This window comes from Lichenostomus cassidix, chromosome 7 (assembly GCF_008360975.1).
Source record: "Lichenostomus cassidix isolate B80296 chromosome 7, HeHo_3.0, whole genome shotgun sequence".
Lineage (NCBI taxonomy): Eukaryota > Metazoa > Chordata > Aves > Passeriformes > Meliphagidae > Lichenostomus > Lichenostomus cassidix.
This window is the reverse complement of record NC_139488.1, coordinates 22,653,466-22,676,366: the sequence shown is the minus strand read 5'-3', so window position 1 is coordinate 22,676,366 and position 22,901 is coordinate 22,653,466. Positions and strand designations below refer to the sequence as shown.

The following is a 22,901-nucleotide window of genomic DNA, read 5'->3' as shown; positions in this document are numbered from 1 at the left end:
GGGTTCAGGTCTGGGTGCAGCTGTCACTGGGAGAGATGGGGAGCTGGGCTTGGGTTTGTGCTCTTTCTCTGTGGGCACCTGGCCCAGGGTTCACACAGGGGTTCCAAGCAGCCAAAGAAAGAGTATTAAAAGGAACTAAGCGATTCCTTTTATACAGTTGCATATTTTACAACCCATATACATATATGCCTATACACACACATACATCTCTGCAGCAGGCCTGTGCCACCAGCGCCTTAAAGCAGCTGGGATTCAGCCTCACTGAGAGATGCCCTCCTTCTCTGTAGGGCACCCTCCTTCTTGCTCCATCCTGGGGTGCCCCTTGGCCTGGCTCTCCCTCTGCACGGTGTGAAGGTGGACGGTGTGCGTGCTGGGGTCCTTTCCCACCCCCTGGCTGGGGTCGACAGCCCCGTGCTCAGGGTGATGCCGCTGGATGTGTTTGATGACCTGGAACTTCTGCTTGGCCTTGTAGGGGCAGTAGCGGCAGAAGAAGGGGTGCTCGTTGGTGTGGGTCAGGTAGTGGTGGCGCAGGCCGGCTGCCCAGCGGAAAGCCCGCCCGCAGGCGTTGCACACATAGGGCTTCTCCTCGCTGTGCTTCTTCAGGTGAGTCTTGAGGAGAAAGCGGGTCTTGAAGGCCTTGCCACACTGCTCACAGATGAAGGAACGGGCTTCCTGGTGCCGTGTCTCCTTATGCACCCGCAGAGCATCCGCACGGTTGGTGCAGTACTCACACTCATCGCAGCGGTACGGCTTCAGACCTGTGGTGACAGGGAAGGGGATGGCACTGGGATGGGGACACAGTGCTCTCCAGTCCCTCGTCTCACCATCCCTGTAAGAGAGCATCAGTCCCCAGGGACCTCCCCCTACATCCCATTTTGTCAGCAGGCACACCAAGATCCCCATTTCCAAGGCACCAAACAAACTGGGGTCTGTGCTACCCAAACTTCCCTCCCACCTGATGGCACCACCCCACCCCATTAGCACAGGATAGTGTGCTGCCCCCCAAATGTCCTCTTCCATCTCCAGCTGGGTCACTGGCAGAAAAAGAAGCATGGAGCAGCCCCAACACCCTCCCTGGTGCTTGGCAGCCTGTCCTCAGTGGGCAGCACTCACCCGTGTGCTTTGTCATGTGGTACTTGAGCTGGTTCACCCACTTGCATTTGTAGCCGCAGTCAGGGCAGAGGTATTTCCGCTCCTCCTTGTGGATCCGCATGTGGTACTGGGCAGGAAGATAGGGTCAGGATGAGACCACATCCCCTGCCTTGGGAATGTGCAGGGCTCTGGGGTGGCAGTAAGAGACTCAGACAACTCTGACATCTCCAGCTGCATGAGGCAAGAAGGGCTGTGTGCTTTCTTGGCAGGCTATGGGCAAGGGGATCCACAGCAGGGTCAGGATGAGATGCCTGTAGTGCTAAGCTGTTCTGTCCCAGCCTGTGGATGGCAGAGGCTTTGCTCCCCGGTTTGGTATTTAAGGCAGAGCCAGGTTGAAACCCAGCCCAACAGAGTTGAGCACATTGTACAGCCTCACCCAGGTGGCCCCAGGGGGCTCCAGCTCAGCCTGGCCATTAAAAACATCAATACTTATTTTAGCAAAACCAGACCACTTTTCCCTCCATTACCCTATGCCTCCATCACCCACACATTTCCTGTTCTAGGAAAGGCCCTTTACCATGCATCAGGATGCTAATTACCTACAGCAATGAAGGCAAGGTCATGCTCTGCTTGCAAGAAAGCTGGAGGTTATCCTGCACCATGTCTAACTGGCACCACAGAGCATGCTGAAGCCAGCAAGCAGCCAAACTTGGCTTTGAAGGGTGCAAGGCTGCACCCAGAGAAAGCCAGAGATGTCAGCAGGAAAAGAAGTGAACTCAGACAGCTGCCCACCTTCTTGCTCTGTTACAAGTCTCCTTTGCCCTTAAACTGCAACAGCAGAGAAGAAATGTACTGTACCGACATGAGTTTTATCTGGTAGCCTCCTATTTCAGTACGAGCCAAAGAACATAGAGGATAAAAGCTACCCTTAGGAACTTCTTCCCCAAATCCCTGTGGCTGGATGCCCCTCAAGCCATGAAGATTAAGTAGGATACATTCCCAAGCAGAGCCCTTACCTTGAGACGTGAGGGGTCGGCACAGGCATATTTACAGAGGTGGCACTTGTAGGGCTTCTCACCAGTGTGGATGCGGATGTGCCACGTGATCTTCTGCCTGTTCTTGGTGGTGTACTCACAGTCTGAGCACTTGTACACACGGGTGCCACCATGGCCCTTCATGTGCTGGTCAAACACCAGCTGGTGCTGACAGGCAAAATCGCAGAAGGGGCAGTGCAGGGGTTTGTCCTGGGGGGCAGCTGGCTCGTGGCTCTCCATGTAATGCCGCACCAGCTGCTGCCGCTCCTTGGCTGCAAAGCTGCACAGCTCACAGCGGTGGCTGAAATGCTGTGTCTTGTGCTCCTCCAGTGCTTCCCGGGTGGCGAAGGTCTCCTTGCAGGTGCTGCACTCCAGGTGGGGGTGCTGTTTCTGCACGTGGCACTTGAGCGTGGCCTCGCTGTGACACACAAAGCCGCAGCGTGGGCAGCCATAGGAAACCTTCTCCTCATGCCGCCGCAGGACGTGCTGCTTGAGGGCTGTCTCGGAACTGAAGCGAGCCTCACAGCGGGAGCAGCCAAAGTTGAGTTCGCCATGGTGGCAGCTGTTGACGTGGCGGGTGATGTCATTCTGCAGGTAGCTGCTGTAGTCGCAGAGCGGGCAGAAGTGGGTGGGTGTCTTCTCATGAACCCGCAGGCGGTGGATGCGCAGCTTGGAGTTGGTGCCGAAGGTCTGGCTGCAGATGCCGCAGGCGATGCGCCCCACGCCGGTGTGCAGGGACTGGTGGGCCTCCAGGCGGTAGCGCCGTGTGGTGCTGAACTCGCAGTAGTGGCACTTGTGTGGCTTCACCCCCTCGTGCTTGATGCGGATGTGCTGCCGCAGGCACCGGGCCTGCTTGCAGGTGAACTCGCACTGGCGGCACTGCAGCTGCGGCCGCTTGCTGTAGTGCTTGCGGTGCAGCCTGCGGTGCAGCCGCAGGGCTTTGGCCACCTTGGACGTGAAGGGGCAGGAGGCACAACGAAACTCACCCAGGGTCACGCAGCCCCTCTTCTTGTGCGTCTTCATGGCCCGTTCCTGGTGGCAGGTGAAGGGGCAGGTAGGGCAGGAGAAACGCCTCCTCTTGGGCAGGGTGGCTTTTGGCGGGGCTGCATCCAGTGGGAGCTCGCTGGGCTGGTCCTTCTCAACACTGGGTGGGTCTCCCTCAGGGAGTTCAGTCCTTTGGGGTCCGTCCTCCTTGGGGTGGATGTGCTTCTCAGCACAGTGAGTCTTCAGGGCCCGCCGGGAGCGGAAGGTCTCAGGGCACAGGGAGCACCAGAACTGTTCCAGGTTCCGGCAGCCATCCTCCACATGGGAGGTGATGGTGGTGACACGGGAGCACACAAAGGAGCAGGCATTACAGTGCAGCTTCCCTCCCTCCAGTCGGTATTTCTCTGAGGGTTTCCCAGGTTGGGAGGCACCAGCAGCTCCACCTGGCTCAGTCCCATCCCCTCGCTGGGAAGGCTCCTCTGCCATCTCTGTGCTGTCACCCAGCAGGGATTTCTCAGAGGGATGACAGCTCAATGTCTGTGCCCCAGCCAAAGGACTGCCTGCTGCCTGTGTTTTATCAGGCAGCAGTTCAGCTTCCCAAGGGCTCTCAGCACGCCTGGACTCCTCTGCACCTCCCATTTTGCTTTCTGTTGTTTCTGTACTATTATCACCAGGCTGGTCAGCAGGTTGGCACAATCCAGGTGGCTCCTGACTGGTTGGTTTGAGGATCTTGTTGCTCTTCAGGAGAACTGGGCACTTCTTTAGGAGATGGGTGTTGAGTCCCCTCTGCTGCTTAAAGCTGGCACCACACTCTCGGCACACGAGTGGGGCCCGGCGGCTCTGGCAGCTGGCTTTGGAATGCAGGGACATGGATTTCTCCTTCCGCGTGATGTATGAGCACTTCTCGCACTTGAAGACTTGGCTCTCTGACTGCACCACCAGCATCTGCACCCTGCCCTCCAGCACCAGTGTCTCTGCCTGCTCCTTGTCCTGCTTCCGAAGAGCCTTCAGCAGTGACTCTGAGCTGCCCCTGGCATTGTCACCGGAGGTGGCCACATCCTCTGGGACAGGCAGGTGGCCCTGTTCAGGTGTCTTCAGCATGCTGAGCCAGGCCTCTGGCAGCTTGGCTTGGCTGGTCTCTCTCACCTCAGTGTCTGCCACCAACTTGTCGTGGTCTGAGCATGACCCCTCAAGGCGGCCAGTGTCCTCCTTTAGGGTGTCTTTTCCCTGGTTATCTCCTGCTGCTACACTGTCCTTCACCACTTTGTCTTCCTGTACATCTACCTCCTCTTCCTCAAAGTCTGGGATGTCTTCGAGTGTGTTGCCACTGTCGTCCAAGCCAAGACCATCCTGGGAGCCCAGCATCTCATGGGTTGTGGAAGGCTGCTTGCAGGACACCATTTCCACACTCTCTGACTGGGTCATGCAGGTTTCTCCAGTCAAGTGCTCCAGGATTGGGTCAGATGAGACATTCAGTGCCTCCAAGTGCAAGGTGCAGCTCTCTTCCACATCTTCAGAAACAGTGAGCTCAGTAGAGCCTGTGGCAGCATCTCCTTGCATGCAGTCATCTTCTAGGGCGTTGCCAGCAGGACAGCACTGCTCCCCCTCGCCCATACCTCTCTCTGCCTCACCACTTCTCTCTGGTGGAGTGGCATCCTGCTCAAGGAGGGGTACCACAAACACTTGCTGGTAGCCCTCTTCTCCCTGGGACTCCATCTGGGATGGCTTCTCCTTTGTCCAGTGCTCCTTGCCAGTGGGGGGGGAACTGGCATCCACATGCAGGGCTGCACCGAGCTCATAGCCAAAGAGTGCCTCAGATGAGCTGATCTCCAGCTCCTTGCTAGCATAATTTTCCAGCCAGTCCTTGTCACCAGGAACGTAGCCATGAATCTTGCGCTTGTGGAAGAAGAGGCTGGTGTTACTGAAGGTGCAGTATGAACAGAGAGCACAGCGAAACTCCTTCTGTTTGGTGTGCTTGCAGTTCTCATGGTTCAGCAGCGCCTGCTTGTACTTGGTCTGGTAGGTACAGTACTGGCACTGGAAGATGGGCACCTGGTAGTTCTGTGAGTGCTTTGCCTGCATGTGCTTCTGCAGCTCGTACTTGCGCTTGCAGGCAAAGCCGCACACCTCGCAGATCAGACTTTTACCCTGGTGCCGCAGCTTGTGGCTGCTCAGCTGGTCAGCACGGTGACACCGGTACGAGCACTGGTTACACTGGTATCTGTGGGGACAAGCAGAATCAATCAGGCAGCACAAGGAACAGGGGCAGACTGAGCTTTGTCAGGCACACTGAGCTCTCCTTCCCCATCCCAGGCAGACAGGGAAGGTATACAGTTCTGTTTGCCAGATCTGACTTTTGCCACTTTTGCCAGTTCTTACCATAGGTAATTCCTTCCTGCTGCAGCCTGTGGCACTGCTGGTGCCTTACACACCTAGCCTGAGGACCAGAGATAGATTCCCTGAGTATTCCATACAGTGACTGTGTCAGCCACAAACACCCTCACATGTATTACACCAACAGCATTTCCAGCACCCCTGGAGGCAGGCTAGGCCCAAAAGAGGTGACAATTTGGCAGTCCTGAATGGGCCTTGGCCCACAGACATCAGCAGTGCCATGAACCCAAGTTCAGATTTGCACCTCTGAGGTAATATACCTCCTTGGTGGCATAGAGACACCAGAAATAGCTTTGCCTCCACAGCACCATGCTGGAAAGAACTGGCAAGTTCAAAGACCAAATTTGTCATGTACCAAACAGGGCAGGCCAGGCTTGAGAAAGTCCAGCACACAATGCAGCCTGGAGAAGCAGACCCCTGGAGCAGGATTTGGGGACCCTAGGCTGTGTTGCCAGGCCAGTGGAGCAGGGGGTCTTACCGGAGATCTCCAGTGTGCTTGCGCATGTGGACGTTCAGGTAATGCTTCCACTTGGTGATGTACCCACACTCGGTGCACATGAAGTTCTTGTCGTTGGAGTGGGTCAGCATGTGCTTGGACAGGTAGCTCACATCCCGGCACGTGAAGTCGCAGAGCTCACACTTGTGAGGTTTCTCTCCTATATGCAACACACAAATGCCTTCAATGTAACAGCCACATAAAGCAACGTGGCAGGGAAACCAGCTTAGCAGGGAGCAGGCAACAACTTCATCCAAGTGGCCCTGGGGTAGATACAGCTGGTGGTGGGACACAGGACCCCTGACCCAGACCTCCCTGCCACCCAGGAGCCAGGATAAAATACCCTCCCCATCCCATCTCAGCTTTTGGGACCCCTACAGGGGATACCCACCAGTGTGCAACAGCATGTGCCGGATGAGCACCCGCTTGTGCGCTGTGGCGAAGGCACACTCGGTGCACTTGTGGATCTTCTCGTTGGCGTGCATCTTGCCCACGTGGTCATGAAACTCCACAGGGTTGAAAGTGGCATAGGGGCAGAAGCTGCACTGGAGCTGCTCGCTGCCCGGGTGCCCCTGCTTCTTGTGTTTGCGGAAAACGTGCTTGTTGGAGCAGATGAAGTCACACTGCTGGCAGTGGAAGGCATAGTGGGTTTTCCTGTGAGCTTCCATGGCCTCAGCTGTGCTGAAGAGCAACGAGCAGGCATGGTACTTGCACTCCACTGCCTTGATGCCATGAGCATCCTTGAGGTGACGGACAAACTCCTTCCGGTCCTCTGCACAGTAGTCACAGTCCCCGTGGAAGCAGTTCAGCCTCTTGGGTTCAGTTTTATGAGTCTTCAAGTGCTCCTTGAGGGCCTGGCTGAGCCGAAACTTCTCCTCACAGACGGGGCAGGAGTAGACATCAGAGTAGAAGTTGGAGATGTCCTCGTGCATGCTGGCCATGTGGCGGTTGAGGGCATTCTTCTCCACTGAGCTGTAGTGGCAGAGTGGGCAACGATGAGCCTTCTCGCCTGTCTCGCGCATCATGTGGATTTTCAGCTTGCTTTTGCTGGTGAAGTACTTGTGGCAGTTGGGACACTGCAGGCTGGGGTCAGGGAAGTGCAGGTGGAGATGTTCCACCAGGTGCGTCCGCTTCTTGAAGCACCGCTTGCATTCGGGGCACATGTGGGTTTTGTAGAGGTACTCGGAGCCTTCTGCAACATCCCCTGGGGGAACAGAGGAGGGGGACAAGTTAATAGGGAAAAGATGGAGAGCACAGGCAGATGTTCTGTCCCTGATTCAGCTGGGCCAGGGTGAGGGTTTCTACACATGTGCAGTCACACAACAGCCACCTACTCAGAGGGACTGTCCCTACCCCAACCCACCAGCACACTTCAGGTGAGCCCTTTCCAGCTCAATACTGGCAAAGCACAGCTGACATTAGGCCTGCACACATGCTCCTGGTCCTCAAAGCCAGGCAGACCTTAGCCTAAACCTGGCAGCATGCATGAACCTGAAAAGAAGGGAGGTATTTGCTTGGGCAGAGGTCAAGGGGAACAACTGCACTGGTACATACAGGGGATGTGAGGTCACCCACCACCCTGGGCCACATTTCCCTGCAAACCCTCAGGATGTGGTGCTTGTTCACAAAGTCTGAGCAGCTCCTGGTAGGGCCCCCATCCTACCTTTGAAGTGCTGTGCCTGTGGCACTCCAACTTTCTTGGGAGCTGCCTTCCCATCCTCTTTGGCCTCAGCTTTGCAGGGGCTCTCACCACCCTCCTCTGGTGACTCATCCCCACTGCTGTCCAAGTCTTCTTCTCCAGCTGATGCTTTCTGCCCCTTCAAGGAGCTGTCCCCAGTACCTGCAGGCTTTGCTGACCTTGCTTCTTCTGTGCTGGCTTTCCAGCTAGGGTGGCAATTCCCTGCCTCCTCTTGCTCTTCTGATGCTGCTTCAGTGGGGAAAGACAAGAAATCATCATGCTCCAGGCAAGAGGGAGCCACCCCCACACATCCACACACTTGCAGAAAAACCACCTGGCAGAAACGGAGGGCACAAACCGTGCTGCAGGGAGGCAGGAATGCATGGTTCCCAGCCCTCCAGCACTGCAGCTTCACCCCCCACCCCTCCAGTTGTAACTGGGATGCATGGATGCAGCCAGCCTCAGCAGCACCCACAGGCTCCAACCCCCTACCCAGCCATACCTGATGGCAGGACGCAGCACTGCTCAAGGCCATGGGAGTCTGAACTGGGGAGGTTGTCTGTCGTGTGCATCTCAGAGCGGGACTCCACGGTGTGACCCTTCCTGTGTTGCCAGAAGAGCTTGGCATTGGCCGTGACGAAGTCGCAGTGGCCACAGTGGAAAGGGAAGTGTGTCCGGTGGTGCTGTTCCATGGCCTGGCGGCTGGGGAAGAGCAGCGGGCAGGCCCGGCAGGCGCAGGACATGGGGGAGGCCCCGTGCAGGTGGCGCAAGTGGCTGCGCAGTTGCTTGCGGTCCTCTGTGGTGAAGTGGCAGCCCCTCTCAGGACAGGGCAGGGCTCCTGATGGGGCACGGTGGGTCTTGAAGTGCTCCTTGAGTTGGCCAGGCTGCACAAATGACTCCCGGCAGACAGGGCACAGCAGACACTCGGGGACAGAGCCCTCCTGTGCGCTGTCTCTGGGCAGCTCTGAGCTCATGGGGTCACTATGGCCCTCGCTGGCAGGAGCCAACAGTGCCCCTGGGAGTTCCAGGTGCTCTGGGGAGGACAGCAGCAGGCACTGGTGCTGGGACAGCAGGGAGGCCTCTGAGAAGCTCTGGCCACACCGCTCACAGAAGTACAGTTCCACCACTTTGACCAGAACCTCTGTGGAGAGCAAATGGTGAGCATTAGAAAGAGCATTAGAAAGGCTTGCAGCTTGGGACTGGTAGTTCAGTTCCAGCTCTGCACAAGGAGAATAAATCTCTCTTGCCACCAATTACATTTTGGGAACCACATTTCCCATAAGAGAGGGACTAACACCACCCAGATGACCATGACAACCAGGTCTGTCCCTTTGCACTTTTGAGGCATGCATAGATGAGAGGCTGGCCTGGCCCCCTTCCTAGTAGGATGTGCCCACACTTGACCCACATGGGAAGCATGCTGGGGGGCAGCAGTCCAGATAGAGATCTCTGCCTGGTCCCTCCTGACAGCCTGGAGTGACCCCCCTCATGCAGCATGCAACTCCTGCAGCCACCCTCCCCATCCACACACCCAGCTGGTACCAGGTCTGTGCTCAGTGGTGGCACCAGACTCAAGATGCAGGGTCAGAGACCTGAGGGTACCTGGGACAGGGACCCTGCCCAGACCTCTCTCCTTCTGCAGAGTCCTACGGGGCCCATTCTGTGCTCCCTGCACCCCATACCTGTGGCACTGGCCGTGTTGCTCAGCGTCACATTGCCAGCCACTGCCTCGATGAATATTTCCACATTGCTTCCTTCAGCGTGAGCCCCTTCCCCAGGCACTGATGCCTCTGCCAGCAGCAAGTCCTGGCTAGCAGCCAGCGGGGGTGTCCCAGCCAGACCAGTGCTGGCCACACCAGGGCTTCCCACAGCTCCCACCTCTCCCGGTGTGGGCAGGAGCAGCTCCGAGCAGAGGGCCTCCATCTCCCTGCTGGTACCCTCTGATACAGTCACTGCTGCACTCGTTGCCACCTGGCTCTGCCTTGGTGCTGGGCAGGACGGCCTCTCAATCTGAAACAGAAGAAAGCACTTTAAACAAGGGACATCCTAGAGCCCAAGAGGATTTCGGGGAGCAGCCTATGGTGCTAGTCTCGAGGCAGGGTATCTCAATGCCGGCTCCTTTCTGCTGTGCCCCAAGCGGGTCCCTGGCAAGTCCTCTGTCACGGGGTAGACAAGAGTGCAAGGACACCTGTACCCTCTCTCTGAGCCGAACAGCCAGGGCTTGCTCCCTGGGTCCAGCTGGCCCGACCGCCGAGCCCACTCTCAGAGCTATGCCCAGTCTCCAGAACTGCCCCGACGAGTCCCGCCTGGCCAGGCCCCCCAGCCCCTCGCCCTTCACCCCGGGCTGTCCCCGGCCCCCCAGCCCCTCATCCCAGGCTGTTCCCGGCCCTCCCAGCCCGTCACTCCTCACTCCTCACCCCGGGCTGTCCCCGCGGCCCCCAGCCTCTCGCCCTTTACCCTGGGCTGTCCCCGCCGCCCCGGGTCCCCCTGCCCCGGCACATCTCGGTGGTGGTGGCGGGCGGCGAGAGCGCCGCCCTTTGTGCCTCTCGCGCAGCCGCTCTGCCCGGCCCGGCCGGCCCCGCTCTATGGTGCGGCCGGAAGCAGCGCGGCGGGAGCGGAAGCGGCGCGGCGCAGGTGAGCGGTGGTGGCGGCAGCGGCTGGAGCGGGGTGGGAGCGGTGCGGGTTCTCCCGTGGGGCGGCCGCGGCTGGGCCTCCGCTGCGGGGAAGGCCTTTTGCAGGGGAAGGTGGGGCTACTGTTGAAGGAGGGGGAAAGCGGGACCCTACCCACAGGACACTGTACCCTGGGAAGGAGGAAGGTCACACCTTGTTCTAGTGGAGGTGGAATTCCGCACCTGAGGGAGCAGAGCGTGTCTGTGTGTCTGGCGGGGAAGGCTCCCCCTCGTTCCCGGTACATGACAGACTTGCTGAGGGACCTGGAGAAGCTTCAGGCACCCGGAGCATGCGGCTGTTCTCCCGACATGGAGGTGCTCTTTCCACCACAGTCGTGTGCCCGTTCTCAGCAGCAAAGGCGCGGCTTTTAGCTCAGCTTGGGGATGTGCTTCAGCTTTTTCAAACGATAAACCTTAAATAATTGCAGTACTCATGATCTCTAGCTGTTTAAAAAATAAATCTCTGTAAAACTCGGCTTGTTGTTTTCACTGAAGAAGTAACAGATGCTCCCCTACTTCTTCAAGAGCCTTCTGTCCCCCTCCTGCTTGGCTCACCCAGTGGCCTGCAAGAGAATGAAGAGGCTCCCGCAGCCAGCAGCTGTCAGAACCCTTGGTAATAAGCACAAATGTGGGAGATCCAAATGTGCCAGGCAGCCTTTCACCTTGAGGACTGGCCATGATAAAGGCCAGTGAACTGTACGTGATCCATTGTGTTCCTTGCTACCATTCAGTCTTTCCTCACAGGTTTGTTTCCTGAGCACAGAAACCATGCTGTGGAAAGAAGCTGCCTAACCTCTCACGATGCCCTTTTCTGACTTTGTCTTAGCACTGAAGGACAACCCGTATTTCGGGGCTGGGTTTGGCCTCGTTGGGGTGGGCACTGTCCTGGCAGCAGCCCGTAAGGGGGCCCAGTTTGGGCTGGTGGCTTTCAGGCGCCATTATATGATCACCTTGGAGGTACCCAGCAAGGATAAGAGCTACCAGTGGCTTCTGAATTGGGTCTCCCACCACGCCAAGCACACGCAGCACCTCAGTGTTGAGACGTCGTACCTGCAGCATGAAAGTGGACGTGTCAGCACCAAGTTCGACTTTGTCCCCAGCCTCGGGAATCATTTCATCTGGTAAGGGAGGGTAAGGGAAAGCAGTTTGGGGATTGAGCCTCACTTTAGCAAATTGGAGGGTCTGTAGAGGCAGTGGAGAGGATTCTGCCTCCTCTCTGGAGTTAGGGCAGGAGATGAAGAGTAGGAAGAGCAGCCTGTACTCAGCAGTGTGAAATTATTTCCTTACCCAAGATGACTGTTCTTGATGCATGAACCAGGTGTGTGCCTCATGGTGCTGGATCACTGTGCCCCTATCTTCCTGCCCCAGGTATCGCAGGAAGTGGATTCGTGTTGAGCGCAGCCGGGAGACGCAGATGCTTGACCTGAACACAGGGACGCCGTGGGAGTCTGTCACCTTCACTGCACTGGGCACTGACCGCGAGATCTTCTTCAATATCCTTCAGGAAGGTCTGTAGGGGAACTGTATGGGGTCCTGCTGGGAACAGCCTACTCCCTGGAGATGCCCAGGGCTTCACGGGAGGTCCTCTGCCTCTCTCTGCAGCCCGGGAGCTGGCGCTGCAGCAGCAGGAGGGGAGGACGATCATGTACACGGCTGTGGGAGCAGAGTGGCGTCAGTTCGGCTTCCCCCGCCGCCGCCGGCCCCTCAGCTCCGTGGTGCTGGATGAAGGCGTATCAGAGAGGCTGGTTCAGGATGTGAAGGAGTTCATCAGCAATCCCAAGTGGTACATTGAAAGAGGCAAGGTTCCGGTGTGGCATGCTATGTACTGTGTGGGTTGGGGCATGATGCTCGTGGTCCTCTCTGAACTGGCTGTGGAGAGATTTTTCCCTGCTGTTTGCCTTCTCCCAGGTGTATCCTCTTTGCATGCTCAGCACAGCACCGCAGCTCAGAGGGAGGGAGCACAGAGCAATCCAAGTGATTATCCTAAAAGAACACTGTCTTCTTAGGGATCCCCTACCGAAGAGGCTACCTGCTGTATGGTCCTCCTGGCTGTGGGAAAAGTAGCTTCATGTGAGTATTGCTAGCTGGTGAACAGCAGTTTTCCCACCAGCTGCCTGCTCAAAGCTGCAGTAGTCTTGGATGAGAGGGTGTGGATGAGTTTGGTTTTGCAATACAAGAATGGGCTGTGCCTTAGGTGTGGTGCCTACTGTAAGCATTTGCATTGCTGGCACTGTGACAGGTCAGGGTGTCAAGCCCTTTGTATCCTTGCTTTGCATAGTGCTGCATGGCAAGGGTGGGCTGAGCAGGGGCTTCCACCCACCCCTCAGATCTGATCCCTGCTGGGAAAGGACCCCTCTGCCCTCTCCCCTGTTGCTGGGTGGAGAAATCTGATTTTTCCTCAACTCCAGGCTTTCCCATTGTGATTCACTCTTGTGGTTGTCCTTTCCAGCACAGCCTTGGCTGGAGAACTGGAATACAGTATCTGCCTGCTGAGCCTCAGTGACCACAGCCTCTCTGATGACCGGCTCAATCACCTCCTGAGTGTGGCACCGCAGCAGAGCATCATCCTGCTGGAGGATGTGGACGCTGCCTTTATCAGCCGGGACCTTGCTGCTGAGAGTGAGCACTGCCCCTGTTCCTGGGCCAGCACGTGTCCTGGCTGTATCAGGGAAATGTTTGGACTCCGGGCTGCTCAACTGCACCAGCAGAGACCAGGAGTGGGAATCTCTCAGCCCTCAAGGCCCAAACTAGAGCATGTCTAGTTCTGGCTAGGCTGTAAAAGGAAATTTGGGTCCTTTATCCTCAGGCAAAGATCATTCTTCTGCCCAGCTACTTTCAGCTGAGGGAGAAGGTGGCTTTCCCTTTTATTCTCTATGTTCCCATGGGTGCATGTGGGCAGGGGAGGTGAATGTCCTGCCAGCCAGGCAGAGGGTTAGCCTCCGAGCAAGGATTGAGTTGGGAGCTTGGCATAAGCCTCAGGTGATAGGAGGGTGGCCCACAAGCCTGCACAGGGTTAGTTGTCAACGGCTATGATCTCAGACACCTCTGTTCCCAGACCCGGCTGTGTACCAAGGCATGGGGCGCCTGACCTTCAGTGGCCTCCTCAATGCACTGGACGGTGTGGCCTCTACAGAAGCCAGGATTGTCTTCATGACCACCAACTATGTGGACAGGTCAGAGCTGTGCCCTGGGAGGGAATGGGGTGGGTAGCACAGAAAAACCTTGCTCCATTTTGCTGGGCTTTATTTATTGAATCCTCCAATATGAAAACTGGGGGTTCATGTTTCCCACATTCTCCCTTGGGATGCAAATCCCTTGATTGCTAATCAAGATCCCTTTTGCTGGAGCCTCAGATGCCTACTTGCTGTTCAGAACATGGTTGTGCCCTTCAGGAGTGGTACCAGCTTCCTGCCCAGGGGGAGCTGCCAGTTCTGGGGTTGTGTCCATTCTGTGAGTGAAGTGCTGGCCCCATGTGCAGCCCACTGGGTTGATGACATGCAGCCTGGGCTCATGGTGCCTGGACAGCTGCTGCATTGTGGCAGGCTTGGCTCACTTCAGACTGAGCTGGCCTAGGGGGTTGATCAGAAATTGCTCATGGGACAGATGGGCAGAGCTGCTTCCAAAGACATTATTGTCCTCCTTTGGAGTCAGTCCTTCCCCAGCTCTGTCTTTTGGTTTGATTTTCCCCATCAATCTCCTCAGGGATGAACCTGTTCCCCCCCTTTACCATCTCACAGTGCATGGCACTTTACAGATAGGACATGGGCTATGCTAGTGTGGGTAAGGCCTTCCTGCAGGACCCACTCTGCAGGGATGCTTTGATGAGGTTTCCCAGGCCCTCCTGTGTCTCTTGACAGGCTGGACCCAGCCTTGGTGCGCCCTGGCCGTGTGGATCTGAAGCAGTACGTGGGCCATTGCTCCCGCTGGCAGCTCACCTGCATGTTCCAGCGCTTCTACCCCGAGCAGCCCCTGGCTGCAGCCCAGCGGTTCGCAGACCAGGCACTGGCGGTCTCCAAACAGATCAGCGCTGCCCAGGTGCAGGGTCACTTCATGCTTTACAAGATGGACCCTGAAGGAGCCACTTCAAACATAAGCTCCAGCCTGCTGTGACCAGGGGCCAGCTTTCCCTTTTGACACTGAGAGGACTGGGACAAAGACGTGACCATCCTGGGGATGCCACGAAGCTGCCCAGCTGCACAGGCCAGGTCTCTGTTCACTGCCATCCCACTGATGTCTTGGTTTTGGAGAATCAGGGCTGCCAGCCTCACAGCAAGGGAGGGAATCTGGCTCTTGGTGCTCCCCAGCCTTGGGTGCTACTGTACCAGCCCTGCTCACCAGTGTGTGCCTAGTGTTGGGATTGCTCTAAGTTGCCAGGGCTCCTGGGTGTGAATCCCTTTCCTTGTGGCTCAGCCTGGGGGTGCACCAGAAGGCCATTTCCTTTGGGCAGGATATTGGGGTTCTACACTGCTAAAAGCTGCTGGTTTTTTTAAAGGACAGTGGTCTCAGTGGTGTGTGAATATCCTCTGTGAAGTGCACAACACAGCTCTTGTCTCTCTGGTCCATTTTCCTATTAGTCGCTCCACTATCCAGCTGCTGGTCCAGAGCCCTGACCAGGGCCTGGCAAGGCCAGTACTGCAAATCCAGAATGTTTCTGAAAAAAAGCAGCTCCTAAGAGACAACTCATTGTCCCTTGGGCTCCAGGCTGGCCCCACTGTTCCTGCTGAGTTATGACGTCCTGCTGAGGTACGATGCCAAGCCACAGATCTGCTTGGATATTGTTCCCAGGTGGCCATGACTGTTCTTCTCACCAGAGGAGATGGTGGGGCCCTGGAGCTATGTGAGGGCAGAGAAGAGCTTTGGCCAGTTATAGCATATCTTCCCGACAGCTCTCCCTTTCCAGTCCCTCTTTCAGAATCCTAAAAATCAGTTTCTCCAGAGCTGGTCCTATGTTAATGTGGTCAGTTTTGGGAGTTGCATCACCTTGCTGAGGCTGGGCGAGTGGGTTCCACGCCAAACCCAAATCTGTAGGTCACTGCTTAGCCTCCTTTTGGCTCTGCCCTGCAGGGCCAAGAGCACATAGCAATATACAGGGGCACAGCCAATGGCACCTGGATGGATTTTGGTGCAAACAGGCACTGCTTTGATGCAACTCCAGACTTGCACAAACGTTTCTGCAAATGAAGGAGCAGAATGCTGCAGGCTGGCATCTCAAACCCTGTGTTTGGCCATCCTGCAGAGGCTGGCTGCTCAAATCCAGCCTCTTCCCTCAAAGCTGGGGATCAAAACTGGCCAGCTAGTGACTGGCAAATGTCTCACAGCTGTCTGGGAGGATGGGGAGTGGTTGGGGGGAGCTAGAGAGACCCAATGCCACCACATGCAACATCACTCATTCTGCTTGCTTTTAATAGTGTTACTGCTACAGACGCTGCCGGTGCCTTTCTGCCCGGCCCAAGGGCATTTGTCAGTTAAGCCTCACAACAGCCTTGTGAGGTAGGTGAATGACACAGGCAGACACCAAGCAAGGGGACTAGGTCAGCGTGCAGGCTCCATTCCTACCCTCTGACCTGGAGGTTTGGTTTGTTTATCCCAAATTCATTTCCACATACTGTTGCAAAATGCCCTCTGCTCCAGGCTGAGAGCAGTGAGTCAGGGCTCTTCTGAAATCACTATTCCCAGGGAAAAACCACTTCCCTCTAAAACATCTGGCATTTGATTGAAGTTATCCAAGTCCTCACTCACTCTGATCTCCATGGCTGAATTCCCATGCTCCAAACATGGCATATAGCAACTTTCCTGCTCACTGGAAATCCTGGCTCACTGGAAGAAGCCAAGGAGCTTCAGCTGCTGTAAGGGACAGAGATCTTCCATGTTTATTTCAGGACACAATCAAATGCCTTTCTTGGAGCACAGCAGTTTCACCAATGAAGGCAGGAGGCAGCAGAACAAGCACCAATGTCAGGCAAAGTTTGCACCTCTTCACCCAAGTGTGGGCAGACCATTCCCCCAGAAACCAGCTGAACATGGACAGAGGGAACACTGAAGAAAAATTAGGGCTGTCTTCAGGGTGTGAGTGCTCAGACCTCAACTGCAGGAGGGCACAACATCTGGCTCTCAGGTCATCTAGCCCATGACAGATAGTGTAGGCTCAGGCCAAAGAGGGAGAAAAAAAGTAATGATTTTAGAGCATTAGGATTGAAAATTGGTGTTGGAAATTTAAGCACAGAAGGTTCTTAGGCAGCAGGTTAAACCAACCCCTTCAGGTCACGACCAGGCATGGAGTAAGCAGGGCAGCAGGTAAGGAGTTCCCAATCAAGAAATGGGTTTGTGCAACTTTCATGTGCCAAAGATCAGCCAGACAAATGCCCTCCTGGCACACACAGCCCTTGGTTTCTGGGGATCTCACATGAAGTTCTGGCAAGTCCATTGTGGTACTGCTATTTTTGCACTTAGCAGAAGGAGGAAGACAATAACAACCCAGGTGTGGCCAAAAAAGAGGTGGGGGACAAGGCACAGACAAGTGTGAAGGAATCAGTACTGTCCAGGTGATGCAGAGAGCTTACACTGAGCCAGGCTAAGCAAGGAGCTCTCCTGCCACCTAGAAGTGTCAGGGGAAGGTCTTTGCCTCACCCCTGGTTGCCGGGAACAGGGAAGGAAGTGAGAAATACCAGGGACCAACACCTTTGCTCCAAACAGCAACAAACAGGAGCAAGAGGGCAGAGGAAACAAAGGGAACAGGCTTGGGAGAAGACCCAATGAATTAATTTAATAGTAGTACCCCACTTCAGAGGCTTGGGATCACCCTTTGTAGCTTTGGAGTGGGACACCATTTAAATCTGGAGCAGCAACAGATGGAACTGCACCAAGTTATTTTAAACAGCAAATCCTCATTTTGAAGCAGCATCAGCTTGAAGATGAAAGGAGGGTAGCAGTATCCAAAGTACTGGGGCATGTCTTCACTTCCAGGTTGTCAGAAGTGCCAGGAGACAGCCTGGCCTTAGAGGGGGATTCTGACAGATACAGGTTTACAAAGCAGAGTGCTCTCTTCCCAGGTTTCCTCCATCAGCTTCAGCCTGCACAAAAGCAGCTGAAGGACAGGGCTGGAGCTCCAGCTGAAGATGTACTTCCTGGGGAAGTGGCAGCCAAGGTGAAGCCTTAGCCACCAGACAGCCGTGACCAGCCAATGTGTTGACTTAAGCTTAACTTGGATCTCCTGGCTGGGACTGGGAAATGTCCTGTGTAAAAAGGACTTGCCTAGCTGATTCCAGCAGTTGAGAAGGTACACTGAGAAGGCATGGGGGACAGAGTGAGTGGAGCTGAGCTCCAGGCTACGGCTCTGGCACAACCCCATCACTTGGCACCACTGCAGCTCCACTGGGACACTGGCTTCCGGGGAAGATCTTGCCACAATTTTGGCTCTGTCATAGCATCATGCCAGGCTCAGTCCATTTGCTCTGTAGGTGTGCACATTTCTTGGCATTTCACCTATAAGGATGATGGCTGCAGGTTCCCAGTCAAAGCTCTGGCCCCTGGGTCCTCTGAGACCAAGGCTGATATGATCTGTCAAGATTCCACTTCTCCAATGCTGGTGACAGCCAGCTGCTCATGCCAGGATGCAGGGTGAAACTGCACATATTCTGATGATCCCAAGTGCTATACAGCCTATCCCATATGCCTCCTCACTTCTAAGGAGTACAGTACCTGCTTGCAACTGCTTCACCAGAGCCTTCATTGTTCTCCCCAGAAACAGCCTTTTTCCCCCAGCCCAGCCTCTCATCATTCCTGCTAGGAGCCACTCTCCTTCTCAAGATGGGTTTCTCGATGTCCACTGGGCCTGAACACCCCTCGCCCTCTTGGTGCTCTGGGGTAGGAGCCACGCTCCTGAACTCTGGACCTCTCCCACCTCCCACAGTCCCAGGGCCTATGGTGGCCCTGCCAGTTGGGGGCAGCTCTGTGGTCACTGTGGTTGAACATCAGGTTCTCCTTTTTCCTGCCCCGGGCCTCAGTCCCCTCCTCTGTGCTCCATTTCTCCACGTCACGGTGCTCCTCCTTCAAGTCCACAGCCTCTGTTACTGGTGAGGTGTCTTCAGGGCACAACTCCTTTCTTTCAGTGAAGGGAGCAACTCTACTTCTACTGTGAGGCTTTGAAAACTCCTGGCTGTGCCGTCCAGCAGGTCTCCGCGCTGGTCTCTGGCTGAAGACCCTGGACCCTCTGGAGCCACGGAGTGGATGACAGGCTTCCTCTCCTGGTTCTTGTGAGCCACTGTACAGCTGCCTGCCCTGGCCTCTGGAGCCTGGCCTCTCCCCTCTGTGCCTCTCCCTCTTGCTCAGTTGCTCTCTGGGCACAGCAGGCCTCTCAGGTTCTGCCCTGGCCTCCGACGCCCCAGCTGGCTCAGGAGCCGAGGCTTGGCTGGGTGGCTGGGCCCCGTCCGCAGTGCGGGCACTCACCGACAGCTCAGAGGCAGTGGCTGCTTGGCCTGGATCCACAGCAGCTGGAGGCTGAAAGAAAGAAGCCACCAGTGAACAAAAGGACAGGGGTCCCAGAGCAGATGACAGTGCTTGGTCCTGCAGCCCAGAGCCCCCTCAGCAGCTCTCTGTCCCCAGTGCCATACCGCCTGGAGGCTGATGAAATATCGGTTCCTCTCTGCCTCGGGGTCGATGATTCCCCCCTTCTCTTGCTGTCTCTTGAAAATCAGGCGCAGTTCTTCCTGGTGCTGCAGCACTTTGGCATCTGGCCTGTATGGCTCCTGAGCAGAAGAAAGCAAGGCAGGGTAAGGGCTCTCTCAACACTTAGCATGGATAGGCAGTAGCAGGGCTGGGAGCTACTCCCCAAACCCTCTTTTGATTGCATAGTGCCAGGCAACCTGCTTCCTTCTGCCACATTGACCAGGCCTACAGATGCATGGGAAATCTCTGGACAGAGACAGAGCATTCCAGTGCAGACCCACTGTTTCTGCAGCAACTGCCTTGGGCCATTCTACTGTGAGGCAGGATGTAAAGCAGCTACCACCAGGTCACTCTCCTGACGTGATTGTATCCCAAAGAGTGCAGGGACCTCTCCCTCAGCACATGTGCTCAACTCAGGGCTATACAACTGAACCTGCCGTCTGTGAGCTGCCCTTTGGATGGGACATCTAGGAGAACCTGAGGGAGAGTGTGTATGCATTCATCTCTTACAATGTCCCAGTTGAAGCCACCCAGTGAGAGGGCACAGCTGGGCAGGTGAGCTCCCATCTCTTACCAGAGGGTGCTGCGGAGGTGGCGCTGCCTTCAGGGCACAGAGGTCGTATACCAGGGTCTCCCGGCAGACAGGGCACTGTACACCGACTTCCTGCAGGGAGGCAAGAGGTGATAACAAACCCTGTGATCCAGCTCGTGCTACCCCATAACCCCTGGAAGTGGAATAGGGTGGTCTTCTTCACTCTTCTGCCAAGGGAGGGAAGCCCAGAGAGGGCCAGCCGCATGAAAGCGGCCTGGGGTCTCAGCAACTGCTATGGAAGGTGTCTCCACATGAGACATGCTGGGATTTGTGCTCCAGCAGCTGACTGTTTTACAAAGCACCCCTGTCAACATGTATGGCTTCAGTCCTCCTTAGCCTAGGATCTGTTTTGCTCCAAATTGGAGTGTCTCATCTAGGCAGCACCTTTTTTGAAAGGGTTTGCAGGATGGAGCCTTTGAGTTGTCTCATGCTCAGCTGTTGCTCTGCAGCTGACAACTGTTCCAACACATGCTGGACAGGTTTTATCACCCCAGAACATAGGTGATTGTGTTTACCTTGCTTTAACCCTGCCCCCCCGCAGTTCAAGGACTAGGACTATGGAAGGAGTTCTCTTTTCTAACTCCTGTGGCTCCAGAAGTCTAAAAATGCAACTCCCTTGCCCCCTCACACAACAGGCACTGACCCAGAGATCCAATAAGCCAACTTGTTTGGTTGGAAAGGGCCTTGGGAGATAACTTAGTCCCTGTTCTGAATCTCAGCACGGGCACAACACTGACTGTGCTGCTGGGCCACAGTAACCCTCGCTCCATGTCCCAAAGAGGGTAATACAGATGTTATGAGGGTCTGTGCAGGGGGCCAAGGAAGGGGGCCCAGTACCTCTTTGGGGGATGAAGCAAGGTGCTGCTCTCTCTCTTCCTGCTGCATGAGGATCTCCTCCTCCATGTGCTGGGCGTAGCGGGCCAGACAGTGGGAGTGGAAGTAGTGGTAGCACTGGGTCTTTGTGAAGGCTTCTTTCTCCTGTCAAGAGAAAAGGGCGTCTTTGAAAGATTTCTGAGCAAAGGGCTGTGTAATCTCCCACCTGAGGTGTGTTTCCACTACCATGTCAGTGGTGGCCATGAGGAAGTAGTGCTAGTGCTGGGAGAGCCACCTAACATCTTCTGGGCTGCATTTCCACTCCCTCAGCAATTACTGGGATGCTGCTCCTTGTTTCAAATGTTAGAAACACTCCTAATGTCAAGATGAAAAGTTTTTATGACTGATTTTTCTGCATGTGTTCCTGTGTAACCACCAATCTTCCCACCTGATGTGTTCTCCTTCCTAGGCAGGTGCTGACGACTTTCCTTGCAACCTGGACAAGGCCACCTTCCCTGTCCCCACAGACCTCAGCACCTGCATGGTTATGTTCTAGTCCCTCTGACCACCTGTGTGCTGAACTGCAGGTGAGGTGTGACCAACACAGGGAAGCTGAAATGCACCATCAACTAGCCCTAGATGCTACACTTCGGAGATGCTCCAGCATCTCTTGCTGCCCGTGTCCATTTTTGGTAGATAATTATCTAGAGGTTGATGGGGAGAACAACATGTTTCACCCTAGGAAGGGCCCTATGCAGTCAGATCACCCACAGAATGGGGGACAAGAGGCTGCTGGGGTGCATCTTGGCCCCAGGCTGATATCCCAACTTCAGACTCCCTGTTCTCTTGCTTCACTTCCCAGTCAGTTTGTGGGGTCAGGAGACAACACCCCTACCTGGAATCCATAGAGGCAGATCACACACTGTCCTTGAGGAATATTGTTGTCAGTGAGGATTTCCTTCCCCTTCTGTGAAAGCATTAAAGCAAACATTTTACTCACTGGCCTGCCCATGAACTCAGGGATGTCCCACCCCTTGGGCAGTCAGGGACCAGTGTCTGTGGCTGGTCACCCCCAACCTCTTCCATCTCTCACCTCAATCAGTTCATAGAGCACCTCTGTCCCCAGCCTGGCTTCAGCAACACTTCTGAGGGTCTGGGAAATCCTACAGCAAAGCAGCAGAAATCCTTAACACAAATTTAGCTACACTTTTTCACTGTCCCACATACCTGCCATCCTGCCATGATGACAAGAGGAAGAAAGAGAGCACTGGCCTTCAGGCTTTGCTTGGAGCACAGGGTGGGCACACAGGCACACACATATTCATGTCCTGTCCTGGCTCCCCACATGCACAGGAAGCCTTTGTCACACCAAGACTTGCAGAAGCAGTTTTGCTGACAGCCTCAGCTTGAGCTCACCCAGCACCCTTTGGTTTGGTGAATCCCAGGCTTTGTTTATCTGACAGCAGCCCCTGAGCAGGTGTGGTGGGAGTCACGTCCTCCCCTGCTGCTGGCAGGCACCAAGGTCTCTGCACACATTCCACTGCACCAACGATCGAAGCACAAAGGCAACAATGGGAGGCCCAAGCACATGGGTCAGTCCCACCTCTGTCAGGGCAGGTCCAGCAGCTTTTAAGGCCCAGGGATTCAAATTACATTTCAGGGGAACACAGGGGAACAACCACAAGGTGGACGCCTCGGTGTCAAATTCGGCACCAGTGGCTCCTGTGAGATTTACGAAAAGTGATTTAGGGACCTCTATCCATCTGCTGACCAGACACGGGAAGTCACGTGAATTAGAGAAGGCTTGTCCACCAGTTCTGCCTCCCGGATCTCTGGAGTAAAGGATCGCCCACTCCCCTCCCTTCTGGCACTCACTTTTGAATTTGCTCATCAGATAGCCCCCGCGGATTCCTGATGGAGATCTCCGGAGCTTTATCAGGATACTAAGACAAAAGAGAAACATCCGAAGTACAAGGAATGTGGAGAGGCCCGACGCCGGGAGGAGCAGGGGCGCGGGGGCGGCGGGCAGCCTACCTGAGGGGGCACGGAGAGCACCAGGGTGAAGCGGACGTACTGGGAATCCTGGTCCTGGGCCGTGGCAGGGTGCAGGGTGATGCTGATCTCCCAGGGCTCCCACCTGGAGAAGGGACAGGCCGGGGTAAGGGGGGCGGCGCGGGGCCGGGCCGGGGATGGGGAACGCGGGACGTACCTGCCCAGGCCCCGCGCCACCCGCAGCTCCTCCAGGTAGATGGACTCCAGCACCTCCACCTCCGGCGGCAGCGCCCTGCGGGGACCGACGGGGCGGGAGTCAGAGGGCCCCGGCGGGCCGGGGTTGCGGGAAAGCAGGGGTGCGGGGACGGGGGAGGGTGCAGAGACCGGGGAAGGTACGGGGGCTGTTACCAGTCCGTCGCCTCCACTTCCTCACCGGCCGCCGCCATCTCCCCGCCCGCCCCGGAAGCGGAAGCCGGCAGCCCGTTGCCAGGCG

General features: G+C 55.9%; 3 protein-coding genes across 6 annotated transcripts; 1 reads left to right on the top strand and 2 right to left on the bottom strand.

The window, feature by feature from the left end:
* Window positions 1-125: 125 nt before the first annotated feature.
* ZNF142 (zinc finger protein 142) lies at window positions 126-11,094 on the bottom strand. 4 transcript variants are annotated; one of them, XM_085066788.1, is made up of 9 exons: window positions 10,502-11,094; window positions 9,361-9,688; window positions 8,181-8,819; window positions 7,664-7,927; window positions 6,392-7,204; window positions 5,983-6,160; window positions 2,109-5,331; window positions 1,114-1,219; window positions 126-758 (listed from the first exon to the last, which is right to left on the bottom strand). In XM_085066788.1, the coding sequence occupies exons 2-9, from the start codon at window positions 9,599-9,601 to the stop codon at window positions 259-261; spliced, it is 5,964 nt and encodes a 1,987-aa protein (XP_084922914.1). In that variant the 5' UTR covers window positions 9,602-9,688; window positions 10,502-11,094; the 3' UTR covers window positions 126-258. The 4 variants fall into 4 exon arrangements, with proteins under 4 accessions (XP_084922914.1, XP_084922913.1, XP_084922912.1 ...); XM_085066787.1 differs by lacking the exon at window positions 10,502-11,094 and adding an exon at window positions 10,136-10,294; XM_085066786.1 differs by lacking the exon at window positions 10,502-11,094 and adding an exon at window positions 10,096-10,279.
* Window positions 11,095-11,148: 54 nt separating this feature from the next.
* BCS1L (BCS1 ubiquinol-cytochrome c reductase complex chaperone) lies at window positions 11,149-14,889 on the top strand. Its single transcript, XM_085066794.1, has 7 exons — window positions 11,149-11,468; window positions 11,716-11,855; window positions 11,950-12,144; window positions 12,354-12,417; window positions 12,797-12,966; window positions 13,403-13,520; window positions 14,205-14,889. Exons 1-7 carry the CDS (start codon window positions 11,149-11,151, stop codon window positions 14,455-14,457), a joined length of 1,260 nt encoding a protein of 419 aa, XP_084922920.1. The 3' UTR covers window positions 14,458-14,889.
* An 844-nt stretch (window positions 14,890-15,733) lies between these two features.
* Window positions 15,734-22,871, bottom strand: RNF25 (ring finger protein 25). Its single transcript, XM_085066793.1, has 10 exons — window positions 22,817-22,871; window positions 22,626-22,700; window positions 22,451-22,553; window positions 22,292-22,359; window positions 21,510-21,579; window positions 21,312-21,383; window positions 20,441-20,581; window positions 19,586-19,675; window positions 18,957-19,091; window positions 15,734-18,843 (listed from the first exon to the last, which is right to left on the bottom strand). Exons 1-10 carry the CDS (start codon window positions 22,852-22,854, stop codon window positions 18,130-18,132), a joined length of 1,506 nt encoding a protein of 501 aa, XP_084922919.1. The 5' UTR covers window positions 22,855-22,871; the 3' UTR covers window positions 15,734-18,129.
* Between the last annotated feature and the right edge of the window lie 30 nt (window positions 22,872-22,901).

What these genes read in the sequence shown, in the direction of transcription:
- ZNF142 (XM_085066788.1), bottom strand. Translation starts at nt 9,601, where the DNA reads ATGGAGGCCCTCTGCTCGGAGCTGCTCCTGCCCACACCGGGAGAGGTG. An exon ending in GCACATGCTGTTGCACACTG is followed by an intron (nt 6,161 to 6,391) that starts GTGGGTATCCCC and finishes TGTTGCATATAG; the next exon opens with GAGAGAAACCTCACAAGTGT. An exon ending in CCACATGACAAAGCACACGG is followed by an intron (nt 759 to 1,113) that starts GTGAGTGCTGCC and finishes CTGTCACCACAG; the next exon opens with GTCTGAAGCCGTACCGCTGC.
- BCS1L (XM_085066794.1), top strand. Translation starts at nt 11,149, where the DNA reads ATGCCCTTTTCTGACTTTGTCTTAGCACTGAAGGACAACCCGTATTTC. An exon ending in TGTGGGAAAAGTAGCTTCAT is followed by an intron (nt 12,418 to 12,796) that starts GTGAGTATTGCT and finishes TGTCCTTTCCAG; the next exon opens with CACAGCCTTGGCTGGAGAAC. An exon ending in CCGGGACCTTGCTGCTGAGA is followed by an intron (nt 12,967 to 13,402) that starts GTGAGCACTGCC and finishes CTCTGTTCCCAG; the next exon opens with ACCCGGCTGTGTACCAAGGC.
- RNF25 (XM_085066793.1), bottom strand. Translation starts at nt 22,854, where the DNA reads ATGGCGGCGGCCGGTGAGGAAGTGGAGGCGACGGACTG. An exon ending in TGCTCTCCGTGCCCCCTCAG is followed by an intron (nt 22,360 to 22,450) that starts GTAGGCTGCCCG and finishes CTTTTGTCTTAG; the next exon opens with TATCCTGATAAAGCTCCGGA. An exon ending in TCTGATGAGCAAATTCAAAA is followed by an intron (nt 21,580 to 22,291) that starts GTGAGTGCCAGA and finishes GCTTTGCTGTAG; the next exon opens with GATTTCCCAGACCCTCAGAA.